This window comes from Dendrobium catenatum, unplaced genomic scaffold (genome assembly GCF_001605985.2).
Source record: "Dendrobium catenatum unplaced genomic scaffold, ASM160598v2 fragScaff_scaffold_1132, whole genome shotgun sequence".
Lineage (NCBI taxonomy): Eukaryota > Viridiplantae > Streptophyta > Magnoliopsida > Asparagales > Orchidaceae > Dendrobium > Dendrobium catenatum.
In genome coordinates, this window is record NW_021319594.1 from 947793 (window position 1) to 968623 (window position 20831).

Here is a 20831-nt window from a genome sequence, read left to right on the forward strand (position 1 = left end):
CTTCTTCTTAAAGTAGCTTTTAAGTACAAAAATTAAAATTTTTGACATCATAAATCTGCTTTAAGAAGCAGTAAGAAAATTGTCTCAAACGAAGCCGAAGTCTTGATCAATATTTTGACATGAAACTTAACCCTAACTCCCATTAAGCCCTTTTTAAGACCTCTCTGTCGTCCAGTTATCACTTATAAATAAGTGCGCGGGTTCTTCTTAAGATTCTCTCACTACCCCATCAATTTTTTTATTCATAGATAAATTTCGACTTTGAATTGATCATTTCTTGGGAAAAAAAAAATGGATTTAAATATTTTGTTGCAAATTTAATTTGAATAATTTTTGTAATCATTAAATTTATTTTATGATGAGGAATATATAATTTTTGATTAATTAGCCATTCTTTTCATTTTTTTTTAAATTAATGATTACTAAATTCATTTTGATTAAATTTGAGTTAAAATATATTATCCTATTTTTTCTACATAAAATGAGCAAATATATAAATAATTAATTATTTTTAAAATAAATCAAATATTTTAAAACTCATATTGACTAAAATTTAATAAAGATATTCTCGCTCAATTTTTTTTATATATATTGATTTATATCGACCATAATACAATTAAACATATCAGCTATATGAATCGATCGTAATGCAATCAAACATATCAGATAATAATTAGCTGCATGTTAAGTTCATAAAATAAAATTGATCGACGGTTAAGCATAAAATTTATTTAGTTTTTGGTCGTAAAATGCATAGCAAATAATTAAAAATTTTAATGGTGTTAAACAATCCTATGATATAAAATTATAAAGTTAATTACTAAAGAGAAGAGTCAATATATTGAATAGTTATTCAAATAATAACATAACTACATAAGCCACGTCCTATGCCAAACAACAAATATTACAAATACAACACCGTATAATTTATATTTCTTACTATATATTTACACATTTGCCCAAAACATGTATTACATATTTACATCAGCTGTACATTTTTGTAATAAAAAATTTATTGTAAGAATATAAGCTTTTGGCATCTTTTGTTAGAGAACGAAGATAAATATCATCGAAGCATATCTACAAATATCTTATGATAAAAAAAAATATTTAGAAATTTTTTTATTATTAATTGTCACATTCACTGATTAGGACATCCACATTGAAAAATTAGATATATGTCCACCATCACTGACAAACCTTGCACTCTAATTTAATTATTTTACTCAATTATTTCAAACAATTAGTGCAAAGCTGTGTATTAATCACTTTCATGGGCCCCACCTCATAATGTCAAATTAAATTAAGTTAGATTAATATGGGGCCTCTTAATTATTGCATAAGATTAATGTTACATAGCTTTGTAATTAAGTAAGATGATTTGTGAGAGGACTCTAATTTGATTTGAGAAATGACTTGTGAGCTTAGTTGATTTTGACAAAATATTTGCTTTGTTAGTTGAATCATCTAAAATATTTAAATATAAAATACGTACATTTAAAAAACAAAAAATTATTAAAATTATTTAAAATCTAATAACATATATTCATTTTATTTTATTATTTATTTATAATCTAGTATTTACTATTATTTATTTTCTCTCAATTTAAATATATAAAATTAAATTTGAAATTAAAGTTCACTAATTAAGATGTTTGATTGGTTAAGAAGGAATGTAGTACTATAGAAGGAGTACAATGCAAAAGAAAAATAGTGTAAAATTAATATTTTTGAGTTATTTGGGTGAGTATAAAATAAATTCATGTGAATATTTTTTTTGTTTGGTTTGAAGTAAAATAAATGTAGCGTAAAAATTAAAAATGGTGACTAGCAGCGTTGGAGAGTGGCGATGATGATGGTTGTGATGCAAAACATTTTTGCTCAAAATTGGGCGAGTTTGACTTTGTCTCCAAGATCTAAAATGAAATAATTCTTTTCTTTTTCTTTATTATCTTTTCCATTCATTCTATTACTTTTATCTTTCATTTAACAACAAGATTTATTTGATAGACAGAGCTGATTAGTTGTATTAAAGAACTATAAAATATGAAAAAAAATATAATTCACATTATTATAATCAATATTTACATGCTACATCCAGAGTTCCAAAATCAATAATAATCACATTGGCCACAAAAGAATAGAAATAAGTGTAAAACTTAAAGTAAAACTAAAACACATTATTACCTGGTCTCTCATCTTGCAAGGCCTTATATTTATTTGAAATTATATAAAATCAAGTAATGAGCATAAAAGTTCAAATAATAACTAAAATCTTACTACTAAAATCAATGTAGAAACAATATGCTGTAAATCATGTAAAAAAAAAAACTATGATCAATCTATGTTATATGTACCATTCAATCAGTATTAGTGTTTAGTAATCAATATTAGTATCAATAATCAATATCATTATATTATATATTTAATTCAATGTATTTTGATCTTATTTTTGTACTTATGACTCCCAATCAGTTGCACTTTATTATTTCTAATCAATATACTTATCATAGCTCTTATTAGTAATTAGTATAAGTATCAAAATTATCGATAAGATGGATAAGATTCTAGAGGTGACCCCTACAAACACAAGTGGCATCTCCCGTCATGTAGCACTTTGTCTCTTATATGTTTCAAGATGTGAATCTCATGGTGTAACACTATCTTGCATGACATTTAGTTCTCATCTTATTACTAGTACATGTCTCTAATACCACTCTCCCAATCATGTGCTCATATTCATTCATATCAATCATTTTAGTCCATATCACATTTCATATTTTCAAATCAAATCACAATACATAACTTTTCAACCAATTTTTAGTATACCTTTTTCTCACTCCCAGAAACTCCTAGACACATTTAACCAATAAAAATGTAATAAAATCATATTATATTGTTCGGAATGATCAAATCTATAAAAAATCAAAGATTATAATATGAAAGCTTATAAAATTAGGAGATGTTCCATTTTTAATAGATTTATGAGAGATAAAATTCGTAGAAATTAAAATCATCAAAAGTAAAAGTAATTAGATAATATTTACTTACAATGATTAGAATATATTTTTTAACAAAAACGATGGACATAAAAGCCTTGACTGATCCTCTGTCTCTTCCTCTTTCTCTCCCCTTCTCTTCCTCTGTTCCTTTTCCTTCCCGGCTAAGCTATGGCATGGATATATATATATATATATGCCTAGCATCGTAGTGCTGAGACCCAACGGCACATGTTGAATTCAAACTTATTGTAGAAACAAAGGCTTCACTTTTGTGGTGGTGATTTATGGCTAAACTATGCTCTTAAGCCTAGCGCCGCAGATTTCCAATTCAAACATTTCATTTTAAAATACATATTCAAATTTTGGATTGTTTCAAGTTTATCTAAAAATTGAACAATAAAGACTTACACTATGTTTACTAAGTTCCTTTTTTCATCCAAGCAAACATCAAAATTATTAAAAACCTTGCTTTTAAAATACTTTGCACCCTACAAATATTCCAACCAAATAAGCCCTGATTAATCTCAAATTAATGTTGATTGGAGCTAGACTTAGGCTTCATTTGGCATAGCTTTTGGCCATTTCTTTTCCACAGTTAAAAAAAAAATTATGATAAAGAATTAAAGCAATTAAAAAACTATTCCAAATAAAAACTCTATATTTTTTATGTTGCCATCCATAAATCAGTTTAATTTACTATAATTAAACAGTTGTTGAATCCTTAATTATCAATAGTATGCAAAATCTAATATCTAAGCTGATCAATGTAATAATTCTCTACTATTTAATGCATTAAGTAATGGTCATTAACATAAAAATGCAAAAAAAAAGTTCTTTAAATGTATTTATTATCATATTAAAGTGCAACTATGCTCTCAAAATACATTACTCATATGTTTCCTTGTCAAATTAAAATTAAAAAAAAAAAAAAACAAATTTAACATCCCATTTAACACTCAATATAAATGAATAAAAAACCATAAAATCAATCTCTAAAAATAATATTTATGATATAAAAAGAAAAATTACTAATAAAGATGATAATTTACTAATAAGTTCTTGATATTTTTTATTGACAAAGCAAAATATTTACATCACACAGCTCCCAACACTCCAAACTAGCTTGATAGCATAATCTTAGAAGGACAAACACACTTAAGGAAAAGTATTTACAAACACTTTCTCTCTCTCTCTCTCACAAATCTGCTCTCTTTCTCAGATCAAAACACAGCAAATTTCCATCATTTCACCTGTGCTTGCTCCTTGTCTCACCACTATACATCCTGTAAAAAAATGAAAAAAAAATCATAGTTATTTAATAACTATTAAGAAAAAAATAAAAAAAAAATTTTATTAAAATATTTTCAGAATGGATAATATTATATTCATCTTAAAAAAAATATCTTGACACAAAAATTTGGTCAGAATTCCTCAATAAAATTTCGTGCAAGTAAAATTATAAATTTATTTAAAAATAATTATTTATTTATATACTATATATCCATCTTAAAAGAAGCTTTAAATTTTAGTTATTCTTTCTTGTGGCAAACACGTACGTGTTGGTTATCTAAAAAAAGTTTTTGAAGGGTCTCTTCTGCAAAACAACCAAAATAATAAAATTTACATAAATACCAAAAAAAATTATAGATTTTACATTTTTAACATCTTAATTTTTCTATTTTTAATTTAATGTCTAAATTATTTTAAAATATGAACTAAAAATATATTAATATTAGTAATTTATTATGTCGTTTAAAAATTAATATGAAAAATTAAGAGTTACATACGTAAAATACATAAAAAATTTACGGTATTTATGTAAAACCCCCTACAAAAACCCATAATTACAAATAATGAAAAGTATTAACCAATCATAAACGGTGGGAGAATTGGGCTGTGGTTTATCGAAGAGATCTGAGCCGAGCGTCTTCGTATTAATATTGCTTCCAGGGTGGAACACGCTTCGCCAGACGTTAGCTTTTCTCGCAGTCGGCGTCGCCGCCGAGTTCGGCGTCAGCGGCGTTATCGGCGTGGTCGGCATGGACGCCGAGCGCTGGTACAGCGTTCCGCTGCTCTCCGCTTCACCACCTTCTCCATACATCAAAACAAGCAGATCATATTAATGATTCAGATAAAAACTAAGTGATTTTATGAAATTATCGACATACTTTGGGGATTGATGTGCAGGGGTTTGGAAGAGATCTTCCCCCGGAGTTTGCCGAGACCTTTGTCGGGGTGAGGACCGGCGAGAACGTCGTCCCAGAGCTTGTCAAGAAGAACCATGGCTGCTCTGTTTCTCTCTTCTTCGCTTGCTCAGCTCTTTTCTTTATATGGAGAGTTTCAGCTCTCTCTTTGGCTGATTGGTTTTATTATTTCAGTAAGCGGTGGGTGGTGTCATAAATAGCTGAAGATTAGGGTTAAGATTACCATGAGGTAGTTTTACCTCCAAGGGTAAATTAGAATGTAAGGAATTAGATTGTCATATTAGATACATAGTTTTTTTTAATGTATTATTATGTATTGGGATATTAGTGAAATTATTATTTTATAAAAATATCACATAATAAATAAATAAGTTGAGAATATCTCATATGGGATATGAGATTTTTATGTTAAAATTTTAAAAAGTGAAAAAAATTATGAAGTTTGAGTTAATTGAAATAATTTTATTGGTATGAGTTATATACTAATTATGTATAAATGATGTTTTTCTATGTAATTAAATGTATTAATATAATGTAATATATATGAATTATAAAAATACACTTTCATGATAGAGGTATAATTAGTATTAAGACATTGAAAATGTTTGATTATTGATGATAGCCTAAATCGTAGCTTGCGCAAAGTCACGATCAAAGACTAGAAACACGAGTATCAATTTTAAAAGAGATGTCATGCATTGATTTTCGTGTCAATGTATAGCACTGAAATTGGTGGCAATGCCAAAATTAGCATTGAATTTTGCTTTAATGGTGGAGATAGATCTTGTTGGCAACTATGACATGTATCAATATTAGTGTTAATGATGAACATTGACCTTGGTGACAATGATAGGTGTAATGAGCTTGTAGGTAAAGTTCTAGATTCGCTTATATGAAATTATTATTATAATCTAGCTCCCCTTGCCTAAGTATGCGAAAGTAGGGGAATTTATAGATTTTTTTATAAGGGCATTCTAATTATTTCAAGTAGAAATCAGAACACTTCATCTGACCATTTATGTTTGTCACGACCCGACCCGACGATATGTACAAAAAATCACCTGGAGCAAAACTGGGCACATTCTGGAGCAAAATTACCACTGATCGTCCCAGGACGATCCAGATCGTCCTGGACGATCCTGGAGCAGATTTTTGATATTACAATGTTGACCCCTCTAGATCATATAATACTTTGCAAGCATTTAAGCATCTAAATGATGTTAAAATTTGATAATCATAGGCTAATTGGATGTGTATCATGGAGGACTTGTTGTAGTACTTGAGCCATGGGTATAAGTGCTGATGATACTTCCAATCTGATTTTCTATGATGATAGTATTGAGTAATAATGAATGGGTTGGCAAAGAAGAACCAAAGAGGACTTAGATGTTAATAAATTTGGGAAGGCTCTGTGTGCCAATTAAAGAAAAAAACTAAGATAATTTTCATCATTATTATCAAATCCATGCATGCAATATCATCTATTAGGGTACCATTACCATCTAACGTCCGATATAGGTTGACATTGCTTGACCTCTAACATTGCAACATCATCTTTGGATTATCATTATTGACAAAATGGCGAAAAAGGATTCATGTAGCCGACCCCATGTAGTGGGACAAAGGCTTGTTGTTGTTGATGTTGCCCTTGAGCTCAACCATCAAATTTCTTTCGTTGGACTGTTATCGTCTAACCTCCATTATCGGACCACTATCATCGCAGGATCGTTGCAATCAAACTACCATCACCCCGATCTCCATCATTGAACCGTCACTGCTTTATCAACATAGCCAAATTTTCATCACTAAGCCACAACTATCGAAAAACTTCTCAATTCCTACTAACTCTATGACATTTTCTATCGAGAAACATTCTTATTTTTATCTTATGTGCTCTAATTTGAGAGTTAAATAAATCTTTATAATTACTATTTACATAATTAAATAATTTCACCCAGGTTATCATCATTCAAAATTTTTTTTTTACTTCTCAAATATTTTACGTAAGATTATCGTCACATATCAACACGACTTATTCATTATCGTAAATTTTTAGCACATAATAAAATTCATCACAATTATAAAGCTATTAGCATAGCTCATCTTAATTATAATCAATCAAAATATTTAAACAGTCCCTCAATTGATCGGGTGCAAATTGTAAATCGCGACGTGAGGTGGTAGCCTTATAAGGTACAAATATACAATTATTAGAGGGCGCATTTGCAAAACCATGATGCGAAAGGATATAATTAATAATCAATGAAGCGGTGAGTTTACCCAAAAAAATGAAGCGGTGAGAATAAAAAAAGATACCCAAAAATAAGAGAAAATTTACTGTTTTGCTGCATACTGGTCACGAGGTGGTGTTGGAAATCAAGGGGCGTGACAGCGTAGCGGATAAGGATTGAGGCTAGTGGACCCCACCAATAATAAAAATAGTACGACTTCGTTGGATCTGTCCGGGGTTCTCGCTAGCGGACACGTGTCACGCCTGCTGGACCGACTCACAAGCATGTACTTTGTGGGCTCCATTTAGGGCCCAATTTCAAATAATGGGCTAGATTGTAGCCCACTATGAATGACTGAGAGTTAGCTAATCTAGTTGGGCAAAGATAAATTTTATTATTATTCATCAGATGCTTACTTCCTTTTTATTTATAGTTTTGCACAAATAAATAAATTTTTATATCTTATTCTATTTTTACATTTATTATTTTATGTGATACACAAGTAAAGCTCATATATGAGTTGCAATCTATGAAATGAATATTAGATGTACTATAATTCCATTGTTTTGTATATAATAATTTAATTACCATTCTATAATTTATATTTATAATTTCAAGTCATTTGAATGTTTTTATTTTTTTTTTCATATTTATTAAAATTTTCATGAAATTGGAGATATACAGTGAGATGATAAGAAAATGATAAGAATTTTTAAATTCATGACGTCAATAGCTTAGTGATTTGAGCAAGTAGAAAGTTTTCGTTGTGTATTGATGATCATAAACATAAATCCAAATAAGAGGATGATGGTAATTCTATTTTTTAAACGATAAAACTTATTGATCTACTTTCGCGTTGCAATGTGCTTTCAATTGCGGTCATTTCATTGGGAAATATTTGAAAATCAAAGCTATTTGAAGCCATTACAACCTTTATAAGATAGAATTCCAAGATCTTTTCGTGAAAAAAATGTTAAGAGTTCAATTAATATTAATGTCAACCTATAGCTTAGAGCAAACCTTGTTTGAATTTATGCTAAGATGATTGTCTAATATCATTGTTTTCTAGTGATGATAAAATTTGGTCCAACACGTTCCTAATATTATTTTCCATGGTTCAATTCTCAGATGATCGAATTGCCAAATTTCTTGCGCTTGTGATGTTGAGAAGTTTCAGGAGGTCCTTCATTCCCGGATCAAGGGCTTGGTCATTATTAAACGTCGCTAGACCCCCATCTATCTCCCTGACTTCCCATTCCTCGCCCTTGAAAAAAAAAAAATTGGAACATTCAATCTATCATCTATGATGTTTTGCTATTCCATATTTTTCTTCAACTTTTTTGGTCACAAATCTTTTCTATGAGTAGGTAAATGATTGCGCTAATGACCTAATTCACTCATAATCTAATATCTATTAATACTTGCTTAATAGTGACACACAATATCAAAATCCGTCAACAATACAATGTATATCATCAAAGAACATTGAAGCTCATAGTTAACCATTGCGACACTTGCTAACACACAATAACATCAATTATATCTCGCCCATCGATGGCCGGCAATGCTCACCCCCTCCAACTTTTGCTATCCACACCCAACCACCAATGCTCCCATATTGTGAGTGACTAAGATCATGAAGAATAGTGGAGAAAAATGATGCCACTAATATATTTAACATCATTATGTTGTAATAAATTAAAAGAATTATTAAGTGTTAAAATTATAATCTTTAGGTTTTAAAATGCTTAGCTTAAATGATAATTAGATAGTAATAGTTTAATATTCTAATATTATTTAAGTTAATTCTTATCGATTGTTCATTAAAACTAATTATAGATTAGTTATTCATTAAGTTTAAGACTATTTAATTTAATAACATGGCCTAATAATATTAATTAAAATTTTAAATAAACATCCTAGTTCGTACTTGATGAGCCCCACTTTAGAGGCGCTGTGGCATGAGATTATTCGAGCATGGGTTGAGGTTCTCAATCGTACTCGTCCACCAACCAAGCTAAGTGACAGTAGGTAATGATTGATAATTAAACATTAAATCACATAAATATAGAACAATCACTTTTAAATCAAAATCATTAAAATTTATTAAACAACCCATGTGGGACCCACCCTCATTCATACAAAATTTTCCAAAGTAGCTATGCGAGAGTGATAGTGTTGACTCAGCATATTATTCTCTCTCAAGTCTCCCCGGACTCGTTCAACAACTCAGTCACAACTTTGTCCAACTCATTCCAGCTTAGTCCGCCGTTCTCCACCGCCTCCCGACTCGCCGCCTTCATCTCCTTCACCCTTTCCCTCACCTTCCTTACTTCCTCGCCGTCCTCCATCAACCACCTCACCTTCCTCTCCACCTCCTCCGCAGTCACCCATCCCTCTCGCCGGCGATCCACCGCCATTTCCGCTGCCAACCCCATCTCCGCCGCCATCTTGAACGCATTCAAATGCTGCTCCGCGTACATCGGCCAAGTAACCATCGGCACCCCATACCACAAGCTCTCCAGAATGGAATTCCAACCCCCGTGCGTCACGAATCCCCCCACCGCCACGTGGCCCAAGATCTCCGTCTGAGGCACCCACCCCTCCCACACAATCCCCTTTCCTTTCGTTCTCTCTCGAAAGCCCAACGGAAGTCCAGCCTTCTCGCCTCCGGCGAGCCGCAGGATCCATAGAAACCGGAACCCGCTGCGTTCAATGCCTGCTGCCGCTTCTGAGGCCTGCTCCACCGTCATCATCCCCATGCTACCGAAGCAGAGGAACACCACCGACGCCTCCGGTTGCTTGTCGAGCCAGTGGAGGCATTCGTGTCGCACGCCGGCGACAAAATGAAGAATCGGCCCGACTGGATGTACCGGTGGAACCGATTTATCCGATTCTATCGCAGAGATTACCCCTTTTTCTAGCGCACGGAAGGTGTTCACTAAAATGCCTCTTACCTGTTTAAGCCGCTGCGCGTGATAGATGGTCCAGGTATACTGACGGTTCTTCTTGTCCATTAAGGGGCTAGGCATTGACAAGGGTGGTATCGGGGGAAGGCCAGGGACGTGAATCTGGCCTTGGAATTGATCGAATTCCACGGGGATTTCGTTGTGGAGGGTGGGAAGATGGAGAATCAGGGCGAGCATGGAGGCGTTAAAGGGGATGTAGATGTAGGTGGGGATGCGAAGCTCGTTGGCTGCGTCGATGACGGCGGTGGCGAAAAGGTCGATGATGAGGGCGGAGGCGGAGGTGGCCACGAGGGCAGATTTGATGTGTGGGGTGTAGAGTTGGAAGCAGCGAGCGGCGTGGTCGGACATTCCGTCAGTGGAGTGGAGAGAGGGGAGGTCGATGGATGGGAGGTAGTATATGGAGATGGAGGAGGAGGAGGAAGAGGAGGGGAGGAGGGCGAGGGAGGAGGCGAAGGCGGCGGTGGATGGCATGAGAAGGATGGTGACGGACAGGCGGCCGGCTGCTGAAGGGTGGAGGAGGAGGCGGTTGGCGAATTCGATGGCGGAAGGAGTGTGGCCGGCGCCGCCAGCCGGGAGGAAGGCCAGGTTAATCTTCTTCTTCTTCTGCTCTTCCATTTCCTCTCTCTCTCTCTCTACTTTGAAACGTGTGAATTCTATTGGAGGGGGAGAGCCTTGGCGTGTTTTGGGACGAATTTCTTATTATCTTTTAAAAAATATATATTTTTTTCATGCAAAAATTTTAATATTAAAAAAAGTAAGAGTCAGTCTCAAATAAAGCCTTAGTCATTCGAATGTGATTGGTAGGGCATGTGTAATATATATTATATATTATTTTTTAGGAATTTTTATTTTATTTATTTTGATTCTAAAATTTTAGAAAAGAATGTAAATTTTTTTTCTTTTCTTTAAAATTTTTAAATTTAAAATATTGAAGAAAATATTATTTATAAATAAAACTTCTAATTAACCTTTTATTTGTTTAGGTTACATTGTATTTAAATATTGCAATATGTAATATAAAAAAGTTAAAAACATAACAATAATTAATATTAATTTAAATATATCAAGTATCATGTAAAAAAAACACTTCTATTTTATTTATTAGGCAGTTAACCACACAAAATTTCTCATAGTTGCAAAGTGGAGACAACAATTTTACAAGAAATTTATTAGAAAAAAAAAGGATTTGAGAAATATTTTATTTTGATCCCAACCTAAGTTTTCATCATGGAGTAAAACCTTATATTCATAAATAACAAAATAAAATGAAGAATGGAAAAAAAATATTTATCAAATGAAATTTTATGCAGACCTTTTTTTTTTGGGTGTGCAATTGTGAAAGTGTCGGCAGAAAATTCTTTAATATTAAAACATAGATAATAATTTAAAAAACTTGTATTAGATAATTAAATTTTAAAAAATAATAGATACAAAATTATGTATATATATAAATATGAGAATTGAGAACTTTTCTTTTATTTTTAGTCTCATATCGGCCTGTGCTATGTGATAAAGCATTTTTTATATTTGCTTAATTAAAGTATATAAATTTTAAATTTATTTATTAAATAAAATATTTAATAATATATTTATTAAATATTTCATTTAATAAAATATTAGAAGATTTGGTTTTTAAAAAAGGTTCGCTGGTTAACTGGTTGAATTACAAGTTCAATCCTGTTTATGGGTAAAACAATTTTTACAAAATTTCGGACTGGTTTTTAAAGCATTGAGAAATACTGTAATGCCCAATAATTTAATCAATAAAATTTTAAAAATGATTATCAAGTTTATAAATTTCTCTTTTATCATATTTGTATTTTGACTTTTTTTTTAATGAAAAACAATGTTCATATGTGACTTCAATTTAAAAAATTACAACATCAATCCCTTGTCCTGCTCTATGGTGCCAATTATAACTTTTTTTTTTCCATTTTGACATTTAAATAGTCCATTTTGAAAAGCGGGATTTACATACATACCATTTTATATCATGTTATTTATATCTCTAATACTCAAAATTTTAATATTTCATGCTTACCACCTATGCATATATCAAATATGAGTGCAATAAATGAAGTATTAAGTTTATAGACTAAAATTGATGGTAGGAATGAAATACAAGAGTTGCGTATTTGATTTTTAAAGTTGTCTATGGGTGGTATATGGAAGTCAAAATGGGTATTCGAGTCAGGTTCAGGTCGAACATGGAATTGACCACCCGGGTCCAATTCAACTTACTAGAGTCTGAGCCGATTTTATAAAAGAGTAAAAAATACAAACTCAAACTCGACCCGACCCTCTAACTCGAAATATTGCTAGGCGTGAGCGAGTTCGGGCTTGAGTGCATGCGGGGGAAGGGGGTGTGAGCTGGCGAGCTTACAAGAGAGGCAACGAACTATACTTACGTGGGAGTGGGCGAGTGTTTGAGCGTAGGAGTAGGCACGGGAGCAGTGCAAGTCTAGGTGCTGATTCTAGTGCGAGAGGGCTAGCCGTAGTGTGCTGGTGCGAGCGTGAGAAGGCTTGAGTGTTGCATGCCACGAGTGACCCGGGTTATTTTTCAGGTTGATTTCGAGTATCCGGGTCAATCCGAACTCGACTTGATTTTAGCAACAGGTTAGAAAACAAAAACCAAACCTGGCCCATCTGCAAACAGGTTGAACTGAACCGGGAATTTTCCTGGTTGAGCCCGAGTTGGATTCCAGGCCTGGTCAAGTATTAACAATCCTAAAATGATAGGCATGAAATATTAAAGATTTGAGCAATAGATATATAAATAGCATGATATAAAGTGGTATTTATTTAAATCCTCTTTTGAAAACTACACAAGTAAAAATTATTTGACCCAACTAAAAAAATCCAAGATAAATCTTCATAATAAAAAAATTCTTAGATGTGAAGAAAGATAAAAGTACAATGCTCTTTGGTTGCATCACAATAATAGAGGAAATAACCTATCGTTGCCTCTTCTAACTACAAAGACTGAGAAAGGGCTTTGAAAGCTTAGTGGGTTAGTGCATCCATGGAGGGATGGCAAGGCAAGAGATTGCAATGCTCGCATGAATACATCACAACAATGGAGCAATGGACTTCTTGATGCTCGCCTAGTTGCATTGCAATTAATGCCGGCTTGGTTTACACATCTATGGTAGGAAGACAAGATCCACAAGACAAGAACAATGATGCCAATTTTCCAATGCTTGTGTGACTAGCATAATAGTGTAGCAAGGGACTAAGGATTCGTTTGAAAAAGCTGCTTTAAGAAGCAGTAAGAAAGCTGTCACAAACGAAGCCTAAATTCTAACGTAGATAGTCAACATGGGGAGGACGAAGTACCACTCAATTCAAAGGAAGCCTTAGGTTTCATTTGGGACAGCTTTCGTACTGCTTTTTAAGACAGCTCTTTAGTAAAAAAAATTAAATTAAAGATTAATAAAATGCAAAATAAAAATTCAATCATGAATAACAATGTGATATCATAATAAGCTTTATATAAGTTAAATGATTATATGCTAAAGCATGTAACATACTAAAGTGTTTGTCTACACAAGTAATGGCATGAGAGTTTCATCCATAATGGATCATAGAGATCAAGGAAACACTTCATTTATGTAAAAAGCTTGTCTTGCCTCTCATCAAATTATCTCCTTTTATCATAAGGACCAAAGTTCATTTTAGGCACAACTTGATTCTATATGTTTTCTATTGGAGAGATTATTCCGTGCAGAGAATGGATGCAGAACGCCGTCCGAAAAACAACCAAAATTACTCATGTCAGCGATACCGAGCCGCGGTACCGAGCATAGGGGTGACATGACGCATTCTGATTGGTCTCGAAACGAAGTTCTACATCCGCACAAAATAATTAATCCTTTTATTGATTGTAACCCTATAGTTATACTCTTAACACTTCTATTAAGAAAAAAAAGAGCAATAATAATAATAATAATAAATTTAGTAATATTGCATAATTTTTTTAGCGGTATCAAAATGGCTTGATAGATTAGGTTCGTGCCCAATTTGAATCCTATCAGCTTGAATCCAACCTATTTAATGAATGAATCAAAAGCACAAACCCGAACTCAACACACTAACAATCGAAATACCCAAACTCAACCTGTTAACTTGTTTTGGTCAAACAAAAAAAATTAACTTATTAAGCATAAATTTTAAAATATTTGATAGAAAATAAGAAAGTTATACCTACGAGAGAAAAATTTAGGTAAAAAGATATTAAACATATATTTTTTTCAACAAAAAAATGTATTTATGAGTCAACCTGAATACAACCCTTTTAATAAACAAATAAAAAATTAATTCAAATTTGACTTATTTATTAAACAAATCAACTCAAATTTTAATTTTTATGGATTAAATTTCAGTCTAATTGATGAAAGAATTATTTATTGGCACCTCTAAACTTTTTTTTTTTTTTTTTTTTTTTTCATTTTTACAAGTGCATGTGGATCTTAAGCCCAAATCTTTGTTATTTGCAGCTCTCACTATAGAAAGGAAGTTAGGTTGTTTATTTTCTTCCTTTGTAATCTATATCTCAAGCTACTCGATGATTACTTCGTCAATTCGGACTTCCGAAATCGATCCTGGAAAATAGAATCTAGGGTTTCGATTCTAGTGTCATCTCCTTCTCCTTCTCATCGCAGATTTTCGAATTCGATCAAGTCAAATCGGCACCTGTACTCGTTTACTTTCCTTCTCCTTCGCTCCGCACTCTCTCATTTCAGATCGCAGCCTGTGCCGGTCCTTCATGGGCAGGGCCGTCGCCTCGTCCAAATCCAAGAAGAACTCTGAGGAGGTCTGAATTGTACAATTTTTAAACGTTCATTCGCTCGCTCCCAAAGTATGCAGTTTCTGACCCTGGTTCTATTCTTGTTATACAGGATCGGCGGAAGCGGAAGAATCCCAAATCCCGAAAGAACCGCCGTGCTTCCTTCTCGTCATCCTCCTATTCCTCTGACGCCGATGATGTCTCCCGGGGTCGACGAAGGTCCCGACGGAAACCCGAGAAAAGACGGGGCAGAGATCCGAAGCGATCTTTGAAGAGGAAGAGCCGCAAAGCTCGCCGCCGAAGTGTCAGTGCAGCGAGCAGGGATTCTAGCTCCAGCTGCTCGACTTGCCGTAGCCGGAGCAGCGGTTCGTTGAATAGATCGAGAAGTCCTGCGCGGGGGCGAGATGACAGGAGAGATAAGTTGAAGAAGAAAGTTAAGCGAGGTAGGAAGCTGGATAGGGTTGTTAGGAGTTTGAGAAGTAGGAATCGGTCTCTCAGTTGTTCTACTTGTAGCGGAAGTAGAGAACCTAGTCAGACACCTGGTCACAGAGAGGCAAAAAATAAGGAGAGGGATGGTTCTAGGCAGATGGGATCGTCTTCTGTTGTTGAATCACGAGGGGAAGAGGAGGAGAGGTATGGGATTGGGGGCAGGGAGATAGGAAATGTGATGGTCATGGCAAATTATGATGATTCGCAGCTTCCTAGAACAAATGTTGGGCGCAATGTGGATAGCGTAGAGGAAGATAGGGTGATGGATGAGGGTTCTTATGAACAAGGAGCTGAGATAGATAGGTGGATGAGTGAAGGTAATGTTGAGAATGAATCTTATTTTGATCAGTTTGAAGACAATGCAACACAGGCATCTGAGCACTATAAAGAGCCGGAACCTAATACAAAGCTTTCAAGTTGGATAAGGAGTGAGATTGTTGCTACTGATAACCATGATTCTGACTCCGATGATTTGGAGTTAATGCTCAGGCAGAAGGCTTTAGAGAATTTGAAGAAGCTCCGTCGCGGTCCCTCATCAGACAACAGAAGTACTGAAGATAGGAAAAATGAGATAGCTGGAGTTGAATCTTCAGAAAAACAATGTGAAACTGCAAAAAAAATAATTTCTTCACCAAAATCCCGCTCCATTGTTTTTAATGAGAGACGCGTTCAATTGGGGGTTCCCTCACATGACTCCAAGGTGAATCCTGTCATACAACTGCCATCTCTGGAGGCTAATACATCTGATAAAAAGATGCTATTTAGTCGTTTGGATCAGAGTAGAAACTCCAAACAGTTGGAAAGTAGCACAAGCGGCCAAAGCACTTCAAATCTGCTGAACAACATGGAAGATTCTCCTGAGAAGATGTCACATAAGCAGTCTCCATGTAGAGTTTCTCAGGAAAAGAATACTACTGAAGGATGTGGAAGTGGTAATAGCCTTAAGTCTGAGGTAAATTTAGGTGATGGGAAAGAAAAAATCCGTGAAAACAATGAAACTGTTGATGAATGTCAAAGTGGATCTCAATTTGAGCAGAAAACTTTTTCTAGAATGCATGATGGAGAAATGGTTCAGGTTAGTTATGATATGATTGCGCAAAACTTACCCTTGTTCTTGGTACATTTCTGAAGTTTGTGATCCTGGACATCACTTTGAGAGCAACTTGTTTGAATTCTCTTCCATGCATTTGTTTTCTTTTTATGCTTGTATGATTATTTTCATTTTGCAGGTAAGTTACAAGGTCTACATACCAAAGAAAGCCCCAGCTTTGGCTCGGAGGAAATTGCAGCGGTGAAAGATATTCAGTCGTAATAGCGCTTTGAGCTCTTAAATAATCTGTCAGAACACATTCCTTTTTCTTCTTGCCTATTTACAGTAGCTAGACATGCATAGGTTTTTATTTATTTTATTTTTTTTCAAAACCATGCTTTATCGTTCTATCTTTGATATACATTGCTTAACTACGTGAATATTTAGGGGCATTTTTTTTGAATTTCTAGATTCTTTGAAATGCATTGCTTAGATTTTGATAATTATGTCTGCTTCTAGATTAGATTAATTAGTAAAGGGGCGCCATTGAATTTATCAAAAATATGAGATGGATATTAAATAAGCCTTCATGCATATGTGTGTTATACATATTTTGCTATTTCTAGATTCTTTGAAATGCATTGCTTAGATTTTGATAATTATGTCTGCTTCTAAATTAGATTAATTAGTAAAGGGGCGCCATTGAATTTATCAAAAATATGAGATGGATATTAAATAAGCCTTCATGCATATGTGTATTATACATATTTTGCTATAAATTTAGAATGAAAATTATGGATTGTTTGATTAAAGTTATCTCATTAAATTTATCTTTAATAAAACCCATTCTTGATTTGTCAAAGGTGTATGAAGGAGCAAGTTTCATTTAAAAAAAAGTTTGTAAAATACATGCTATACTTATGAAGGAAAAAAAATTCATATATTTTTAGTAACTTCTTAAAGATACAAAAATGAAACTTTTTTTGAATAATTCGTATGTACGAGTGTTATACAAGTATAATATGAAAATTTACTATTACACTAACTAATATTAGGTTAGTTGTAGAGTGAATAAAAACTTTATATTATAGTGGGATTATATCAGTGATCAATGTTTGAGTTCAATCTTTTTATATTAATTATAAGAAAGTATATGTATTAGATTTGATTTTTGTTAATAAGGGTAGAGGTAGACCTAAAAAGATTTGATTAGAAAATATTAGAAATGATCTTTCTTTATTAGATTTAAATGAGAATTCAACTTTTAACAGGGCACAATGGAGAAAAAGGATTCAAGTAGCCGACCCACATAGTGAGATAAAGGTTTGATGTTGTTGTTATTGTTGTTGTAGTAGTATAGAGATGCTTATAAAAGCTTGTACAATATATTATAAATGAGGTGCTTTTGTGCATGAATTTCATAGATAACATAGTTTTAAAAAAAATAGGATTCGTAGAATAACTATAATAAAAATTAAATATTTTGTTTGCACTTTTAGTGGGGGATGTTAATAATTATCAATCCAATACTATTTTATGATAAAATAATGTTTGTGGTGATATGTTTAAATATCTTGTATCTATTATATAAAAGAATGATACATATATGAGGATATAACTTTCAAATTTAAAGCTTGTTTGTTAAAATGGATAAGTATCTGAGGAGTATCATGCAATAAAATATTATGAAGACTTGAAGGTAAAACTTAGAATATTGCATTTTTACTGACTATGTTTTATGGATCAAAATATTGGACAGTAAAGAGGTTTTAATTACTAAATTGAGCCAACAAAAATAAAAATGCTAAGATGGATACATAATTTGGAAGTGTAATTTAAAGAATCATTATATTAGGGGGATTGTTGAAATTAAATCTATTACAGCCAAGTTAGTTGAAACTATACTTAGTTGGTCTGAATAAATATAAAGATGGGTAGAAAATTCAATCATTAGATAGGCAGATAAAATTAATTTCTAAGTATTAAAAAGAAATATACACTTGAAGGTTGATGTTTAAACAAAAAGAGTGGAAAATAACCAATTTGAAACTTTTGCCTGGCAAACATCCTGTATACTCTTTGAAAATAAAATTTAGAGTTCTTAATGAAGGAGAATGATCATATATTGAAGAGTGTGTATATATGTTCTTGTAATTTTATTGAAGGTTGAGACTTTTTCTCACCTTAAAATTGCCAGATAAATAGGAATAAGGTTGAGGTAAATGAAATTTTTAGGAGTTTGGTGGCGGCCCATGAAGTATAGTAGGAAAAAATTGCCCTACCCACCCTTAGCTAAATCATATCTTTTTTTTTTTTTTCGCTAAATCATATCTAACAACAAATGTAGCTTCTTTTTTGTCGACTGGGATGCTGAGAGTGATTCAAAGCATGTCCTTAGTGTGATTAGGTGTTTGCAATAGCTCCTAATTGTAATGTTTCTCTATGATAGATCTTCTTCTTTCCTTTTTTTTCTTTCGGTCGGTATGTACTTACTCTTTAGATTTCAAGATGAAAAACAAAGATCTTGAAAACTAAACCATTAAAACTACTGCATTAGAGGAATAAATGTGCTTAGTAAGATTTTAGATTCAAAATCACAAAGCTATACCAATTGGTGTTCAGAATTATGAGGTTCCTTTGCTACAACAGTTTATCATCAACATCTTAGATTGTACATGAAGTTAGAGCTATGTAAAGTCATTTCATTAAATAAACCCCAACAAATCTTTTATTACAAATTTATTACAAAATCTGAGTTATAGTGTATCTCCTTCCACTTGATACCTCCCTGATTAGAGGAGATCAAGACATCTTTCCTGGCTATCAGTGACTCTTCCATGCGACAGACCCTCTGTTGATGGTGAGATTATTCTGTGCGGTTACCGGACACCGTCCGGAGGCGAGTCAAGATGCGCAACGTCATTTTTTTGTTATGTGCCGGTATTATGTACGGGATGATGTGTCACATCCTGATTTGCTTTTGGACGGTCCGGTGACCGCATAGAATAATTTCTCCGGTTGATGTATGTCATCACTGGAACACACTATTGCTAGCCTCATCGTATGCTTTTGATGCCTTTTTCTTATTATTTGCAATATATACACAGTTCATGCAGGAGATTGCAACTCATAAAAGAGTTTTACTGGTTTCCGTTGGGATATTTTTCAGTGCTCCGCTATTTGACTGCCTTGTTCTTATTCCTTGCGTAGGAGGAGATGTAATTATTCTGGGAAAACTAAGTTGATGGCCTCGCCATTAAGCGGATCAATGGCATTTGGCTCTGTTGCTCCAGCAAGAGAGCCAAAGGAGATGGAGTCATGACTGAGGCCTGAAATCAAAGAATGAGAGGAAGGACAAAGGTAAATGTAATTGATCATTCTTCTCATAGTGTTTGGCTGCATTATAGAGCATAGTGGTTGGGGAGGGAAAGATGTTAAACTGAAATATTTCAAATACAATATTTTAGGCAGTTGTTTATTTATTTATTTTAATCAAATTTGATCTGCATTTTGCTTTAGTAAAGAGCTTATTTATGTTTGATTTAGGCTTTTTTTGGGACAGCTTTTTTTGTTGCTTTCTAAAGCAAATTTGTAGTACATAAATTTCATGAATTAGAAATTTTTTAATTAGAAAGTCGTTTTAAAAGTAGTAAAAAAATTATCCTAGGCTTTATTTGGGATAGCTTTCCTCCTATTTTTAAAAATAAAATTTAATTAAACTTTTCTAAACTATTTTTTTTAAATAATAAAAAAATCGTCCTTTTTAATATCTTAGCCTAGCAATATCAAATTAACATATTACTGCCATTCTGACGAGGAAATCACAAACCAATAAGTTTAATTAAATTTTATTTAACATATTTTAGGAGATATAAAAAGTAAATCTATAAAGTTTTGTTTAGAAGATATCCGTGATATTTTTTTATTAAATTTAAATGAAAATTTATTGAATGATTATCTAATATTACTTTAACTTTTATTATTTTTAATATTTTTTTTATTTGTTATAAAAGAATAAAACATTTCAACTAAATTTGATGTATTTAATTACTTTAAATATTTTTTTTTAATTTTATGAGCAATAAATGCATTACTTTATAAGATTTTTTTATATTTATTT

The 20831-nt window shown here is 32.8% G+C and overlaps 3 protein-coding genes across 5 annotated transcripts; 1 reads left to right on the top strand and 2 right to left on the bottom strand.

Moving 5' to 3' along the window:
- Nucleotides 1-4046: 4046 nt before the first annotated feature.
- LOC110110979 (auxin-repressed 12.5 kDa protein) lies at nt 4047-5378 on the bottom strand. Of its 2 annotated transcripts, none has more exons than XM_020842647.2 (3): nt 5171-5378; nt 4871-5093; nt 4047-4285 (listed from the first exon to the last, which is right to left on the bottom strand). In XM_020842647.2, the coding sequence occupies exons 1-3, from the start codon at nt 5283-5285 to the stop codon at nt 4249-4251; spliced, it is 375 nt and encodes a 124-aa protein (XP_020698306.1). In that variant the 5' UTR covers nt 5286-5378; the 3' UTR covers nt 4047-4248. The 2 variants fall into 2 exon arrangements, with proteins under 2 accessions (XP_020698306.1, XP_020698307.1); XM_020842648.2 differs by having other exon boundaries at nt 4871-5090; nt 5171-5377.
- Nucleotides 5379-9505: 4127 nt separating this feature from the next.
- On the bottom strand, nt 9506-11121 carry LOC110110985 (UDP-glycosyltransferase 71K2-like). The gene has a single exon (XM_020842655.2). It carries the CDS (start codon nt 11019-11021, stop codon nt 9639-9641), a length of 1383 nt encoding a protein of 460 aa, XP_020698314.1. The 5' UTR covers nt 11022-11121; the 3' UTR covers nt 9506-9638.
- A 3768-nt stretch (nt 11122-14889) lies between these two features.
- Nucleotides 14890-20229, top strand: LOC110110984 (pre-mRNA-splicing factor CWC22 homolog). Of its 2 annotated transcripts, none has more exons than XM_028698794.1 (4): nt 14890-15219; nt 15305-16756; nt 16911-16989; nt 19922-20229. In XM_028698794.1, the coding sequence occupies exons 1-3, from the start codon at nt 15172-15174 to the stop codon at nt 16974-16976; spliced, it is 1566 nt and encodes a 521-aa protein (XP_028554627.1). In that variant the 5' UTR covers nt 14890-15171; the 3' UTR covers nt 16977-16989; nt 19922-20229. The 2 variants fall into 2 exon arrangements, with proteins under 2 accessions (XP_028554627.1, XP_020698312.1); XM_020842653.2 differs by having other exon boundaries at nt 14891-15219; nt 16911-17019.
- Nucleotides 20230-20831: the final 602 nt, after the last annotated feature.

Excerpts from the sequence above, each read along its gene's own strand:
- LOC110110979 (XM_020842647.2), bottom strand. The coding sequence starts at position 5,285 with ATGGTTCTTCTTGACAAGCTCTGGGACGACGTTCTCGCCGGTCCTCAC. Across the intron at positions 5,094-5,170 it reads CCTGCACATCAATCCCCAAA|AAGGTGGTGAAGCGGAGAGC; the intron begins GTATGTCGATAA and ends TGATGTATGGAG. Across the intron at positions 4,286-4,870 it reads TCTCCCACCGTTTATGATTG|GATGTATAGTGGTGAGACAA; the intron begins GTTAATACTTTT and ends ATTTTTTTACAG.
- LOC110110985 (XM_020842655.2), bottom strand. The coding sequence starts at position 11,021 with ATGGAAGAGCAGAAGAAGAAGAAGATTAACCTGGCCTTCCTCCCGGCT.
- LOC110110984 (XM_028698794.1), top strand. The coding sequence starts at position 15,172 with ATGGGCAGGGCCGTCGCCTCGTCCAAATCCAAGAAGAACTCTGAGGAG. Across the intron at positions 15,220-15,304 it reads CCAAGAAGAACTCTGAGGAG|GATCGGCGGAAGCGGAAGAA; the intron begins GTCTGAATTGTA and ends CTTGTTATACAG. Across the intron at positions 16,757-16,910 it reads ATGATGGAGAAATGGTTCAG|GTAAGTTACAAGGTCTACAT; the intron begins GTTAGTTATGAT and ends TTCATTTTGCAG.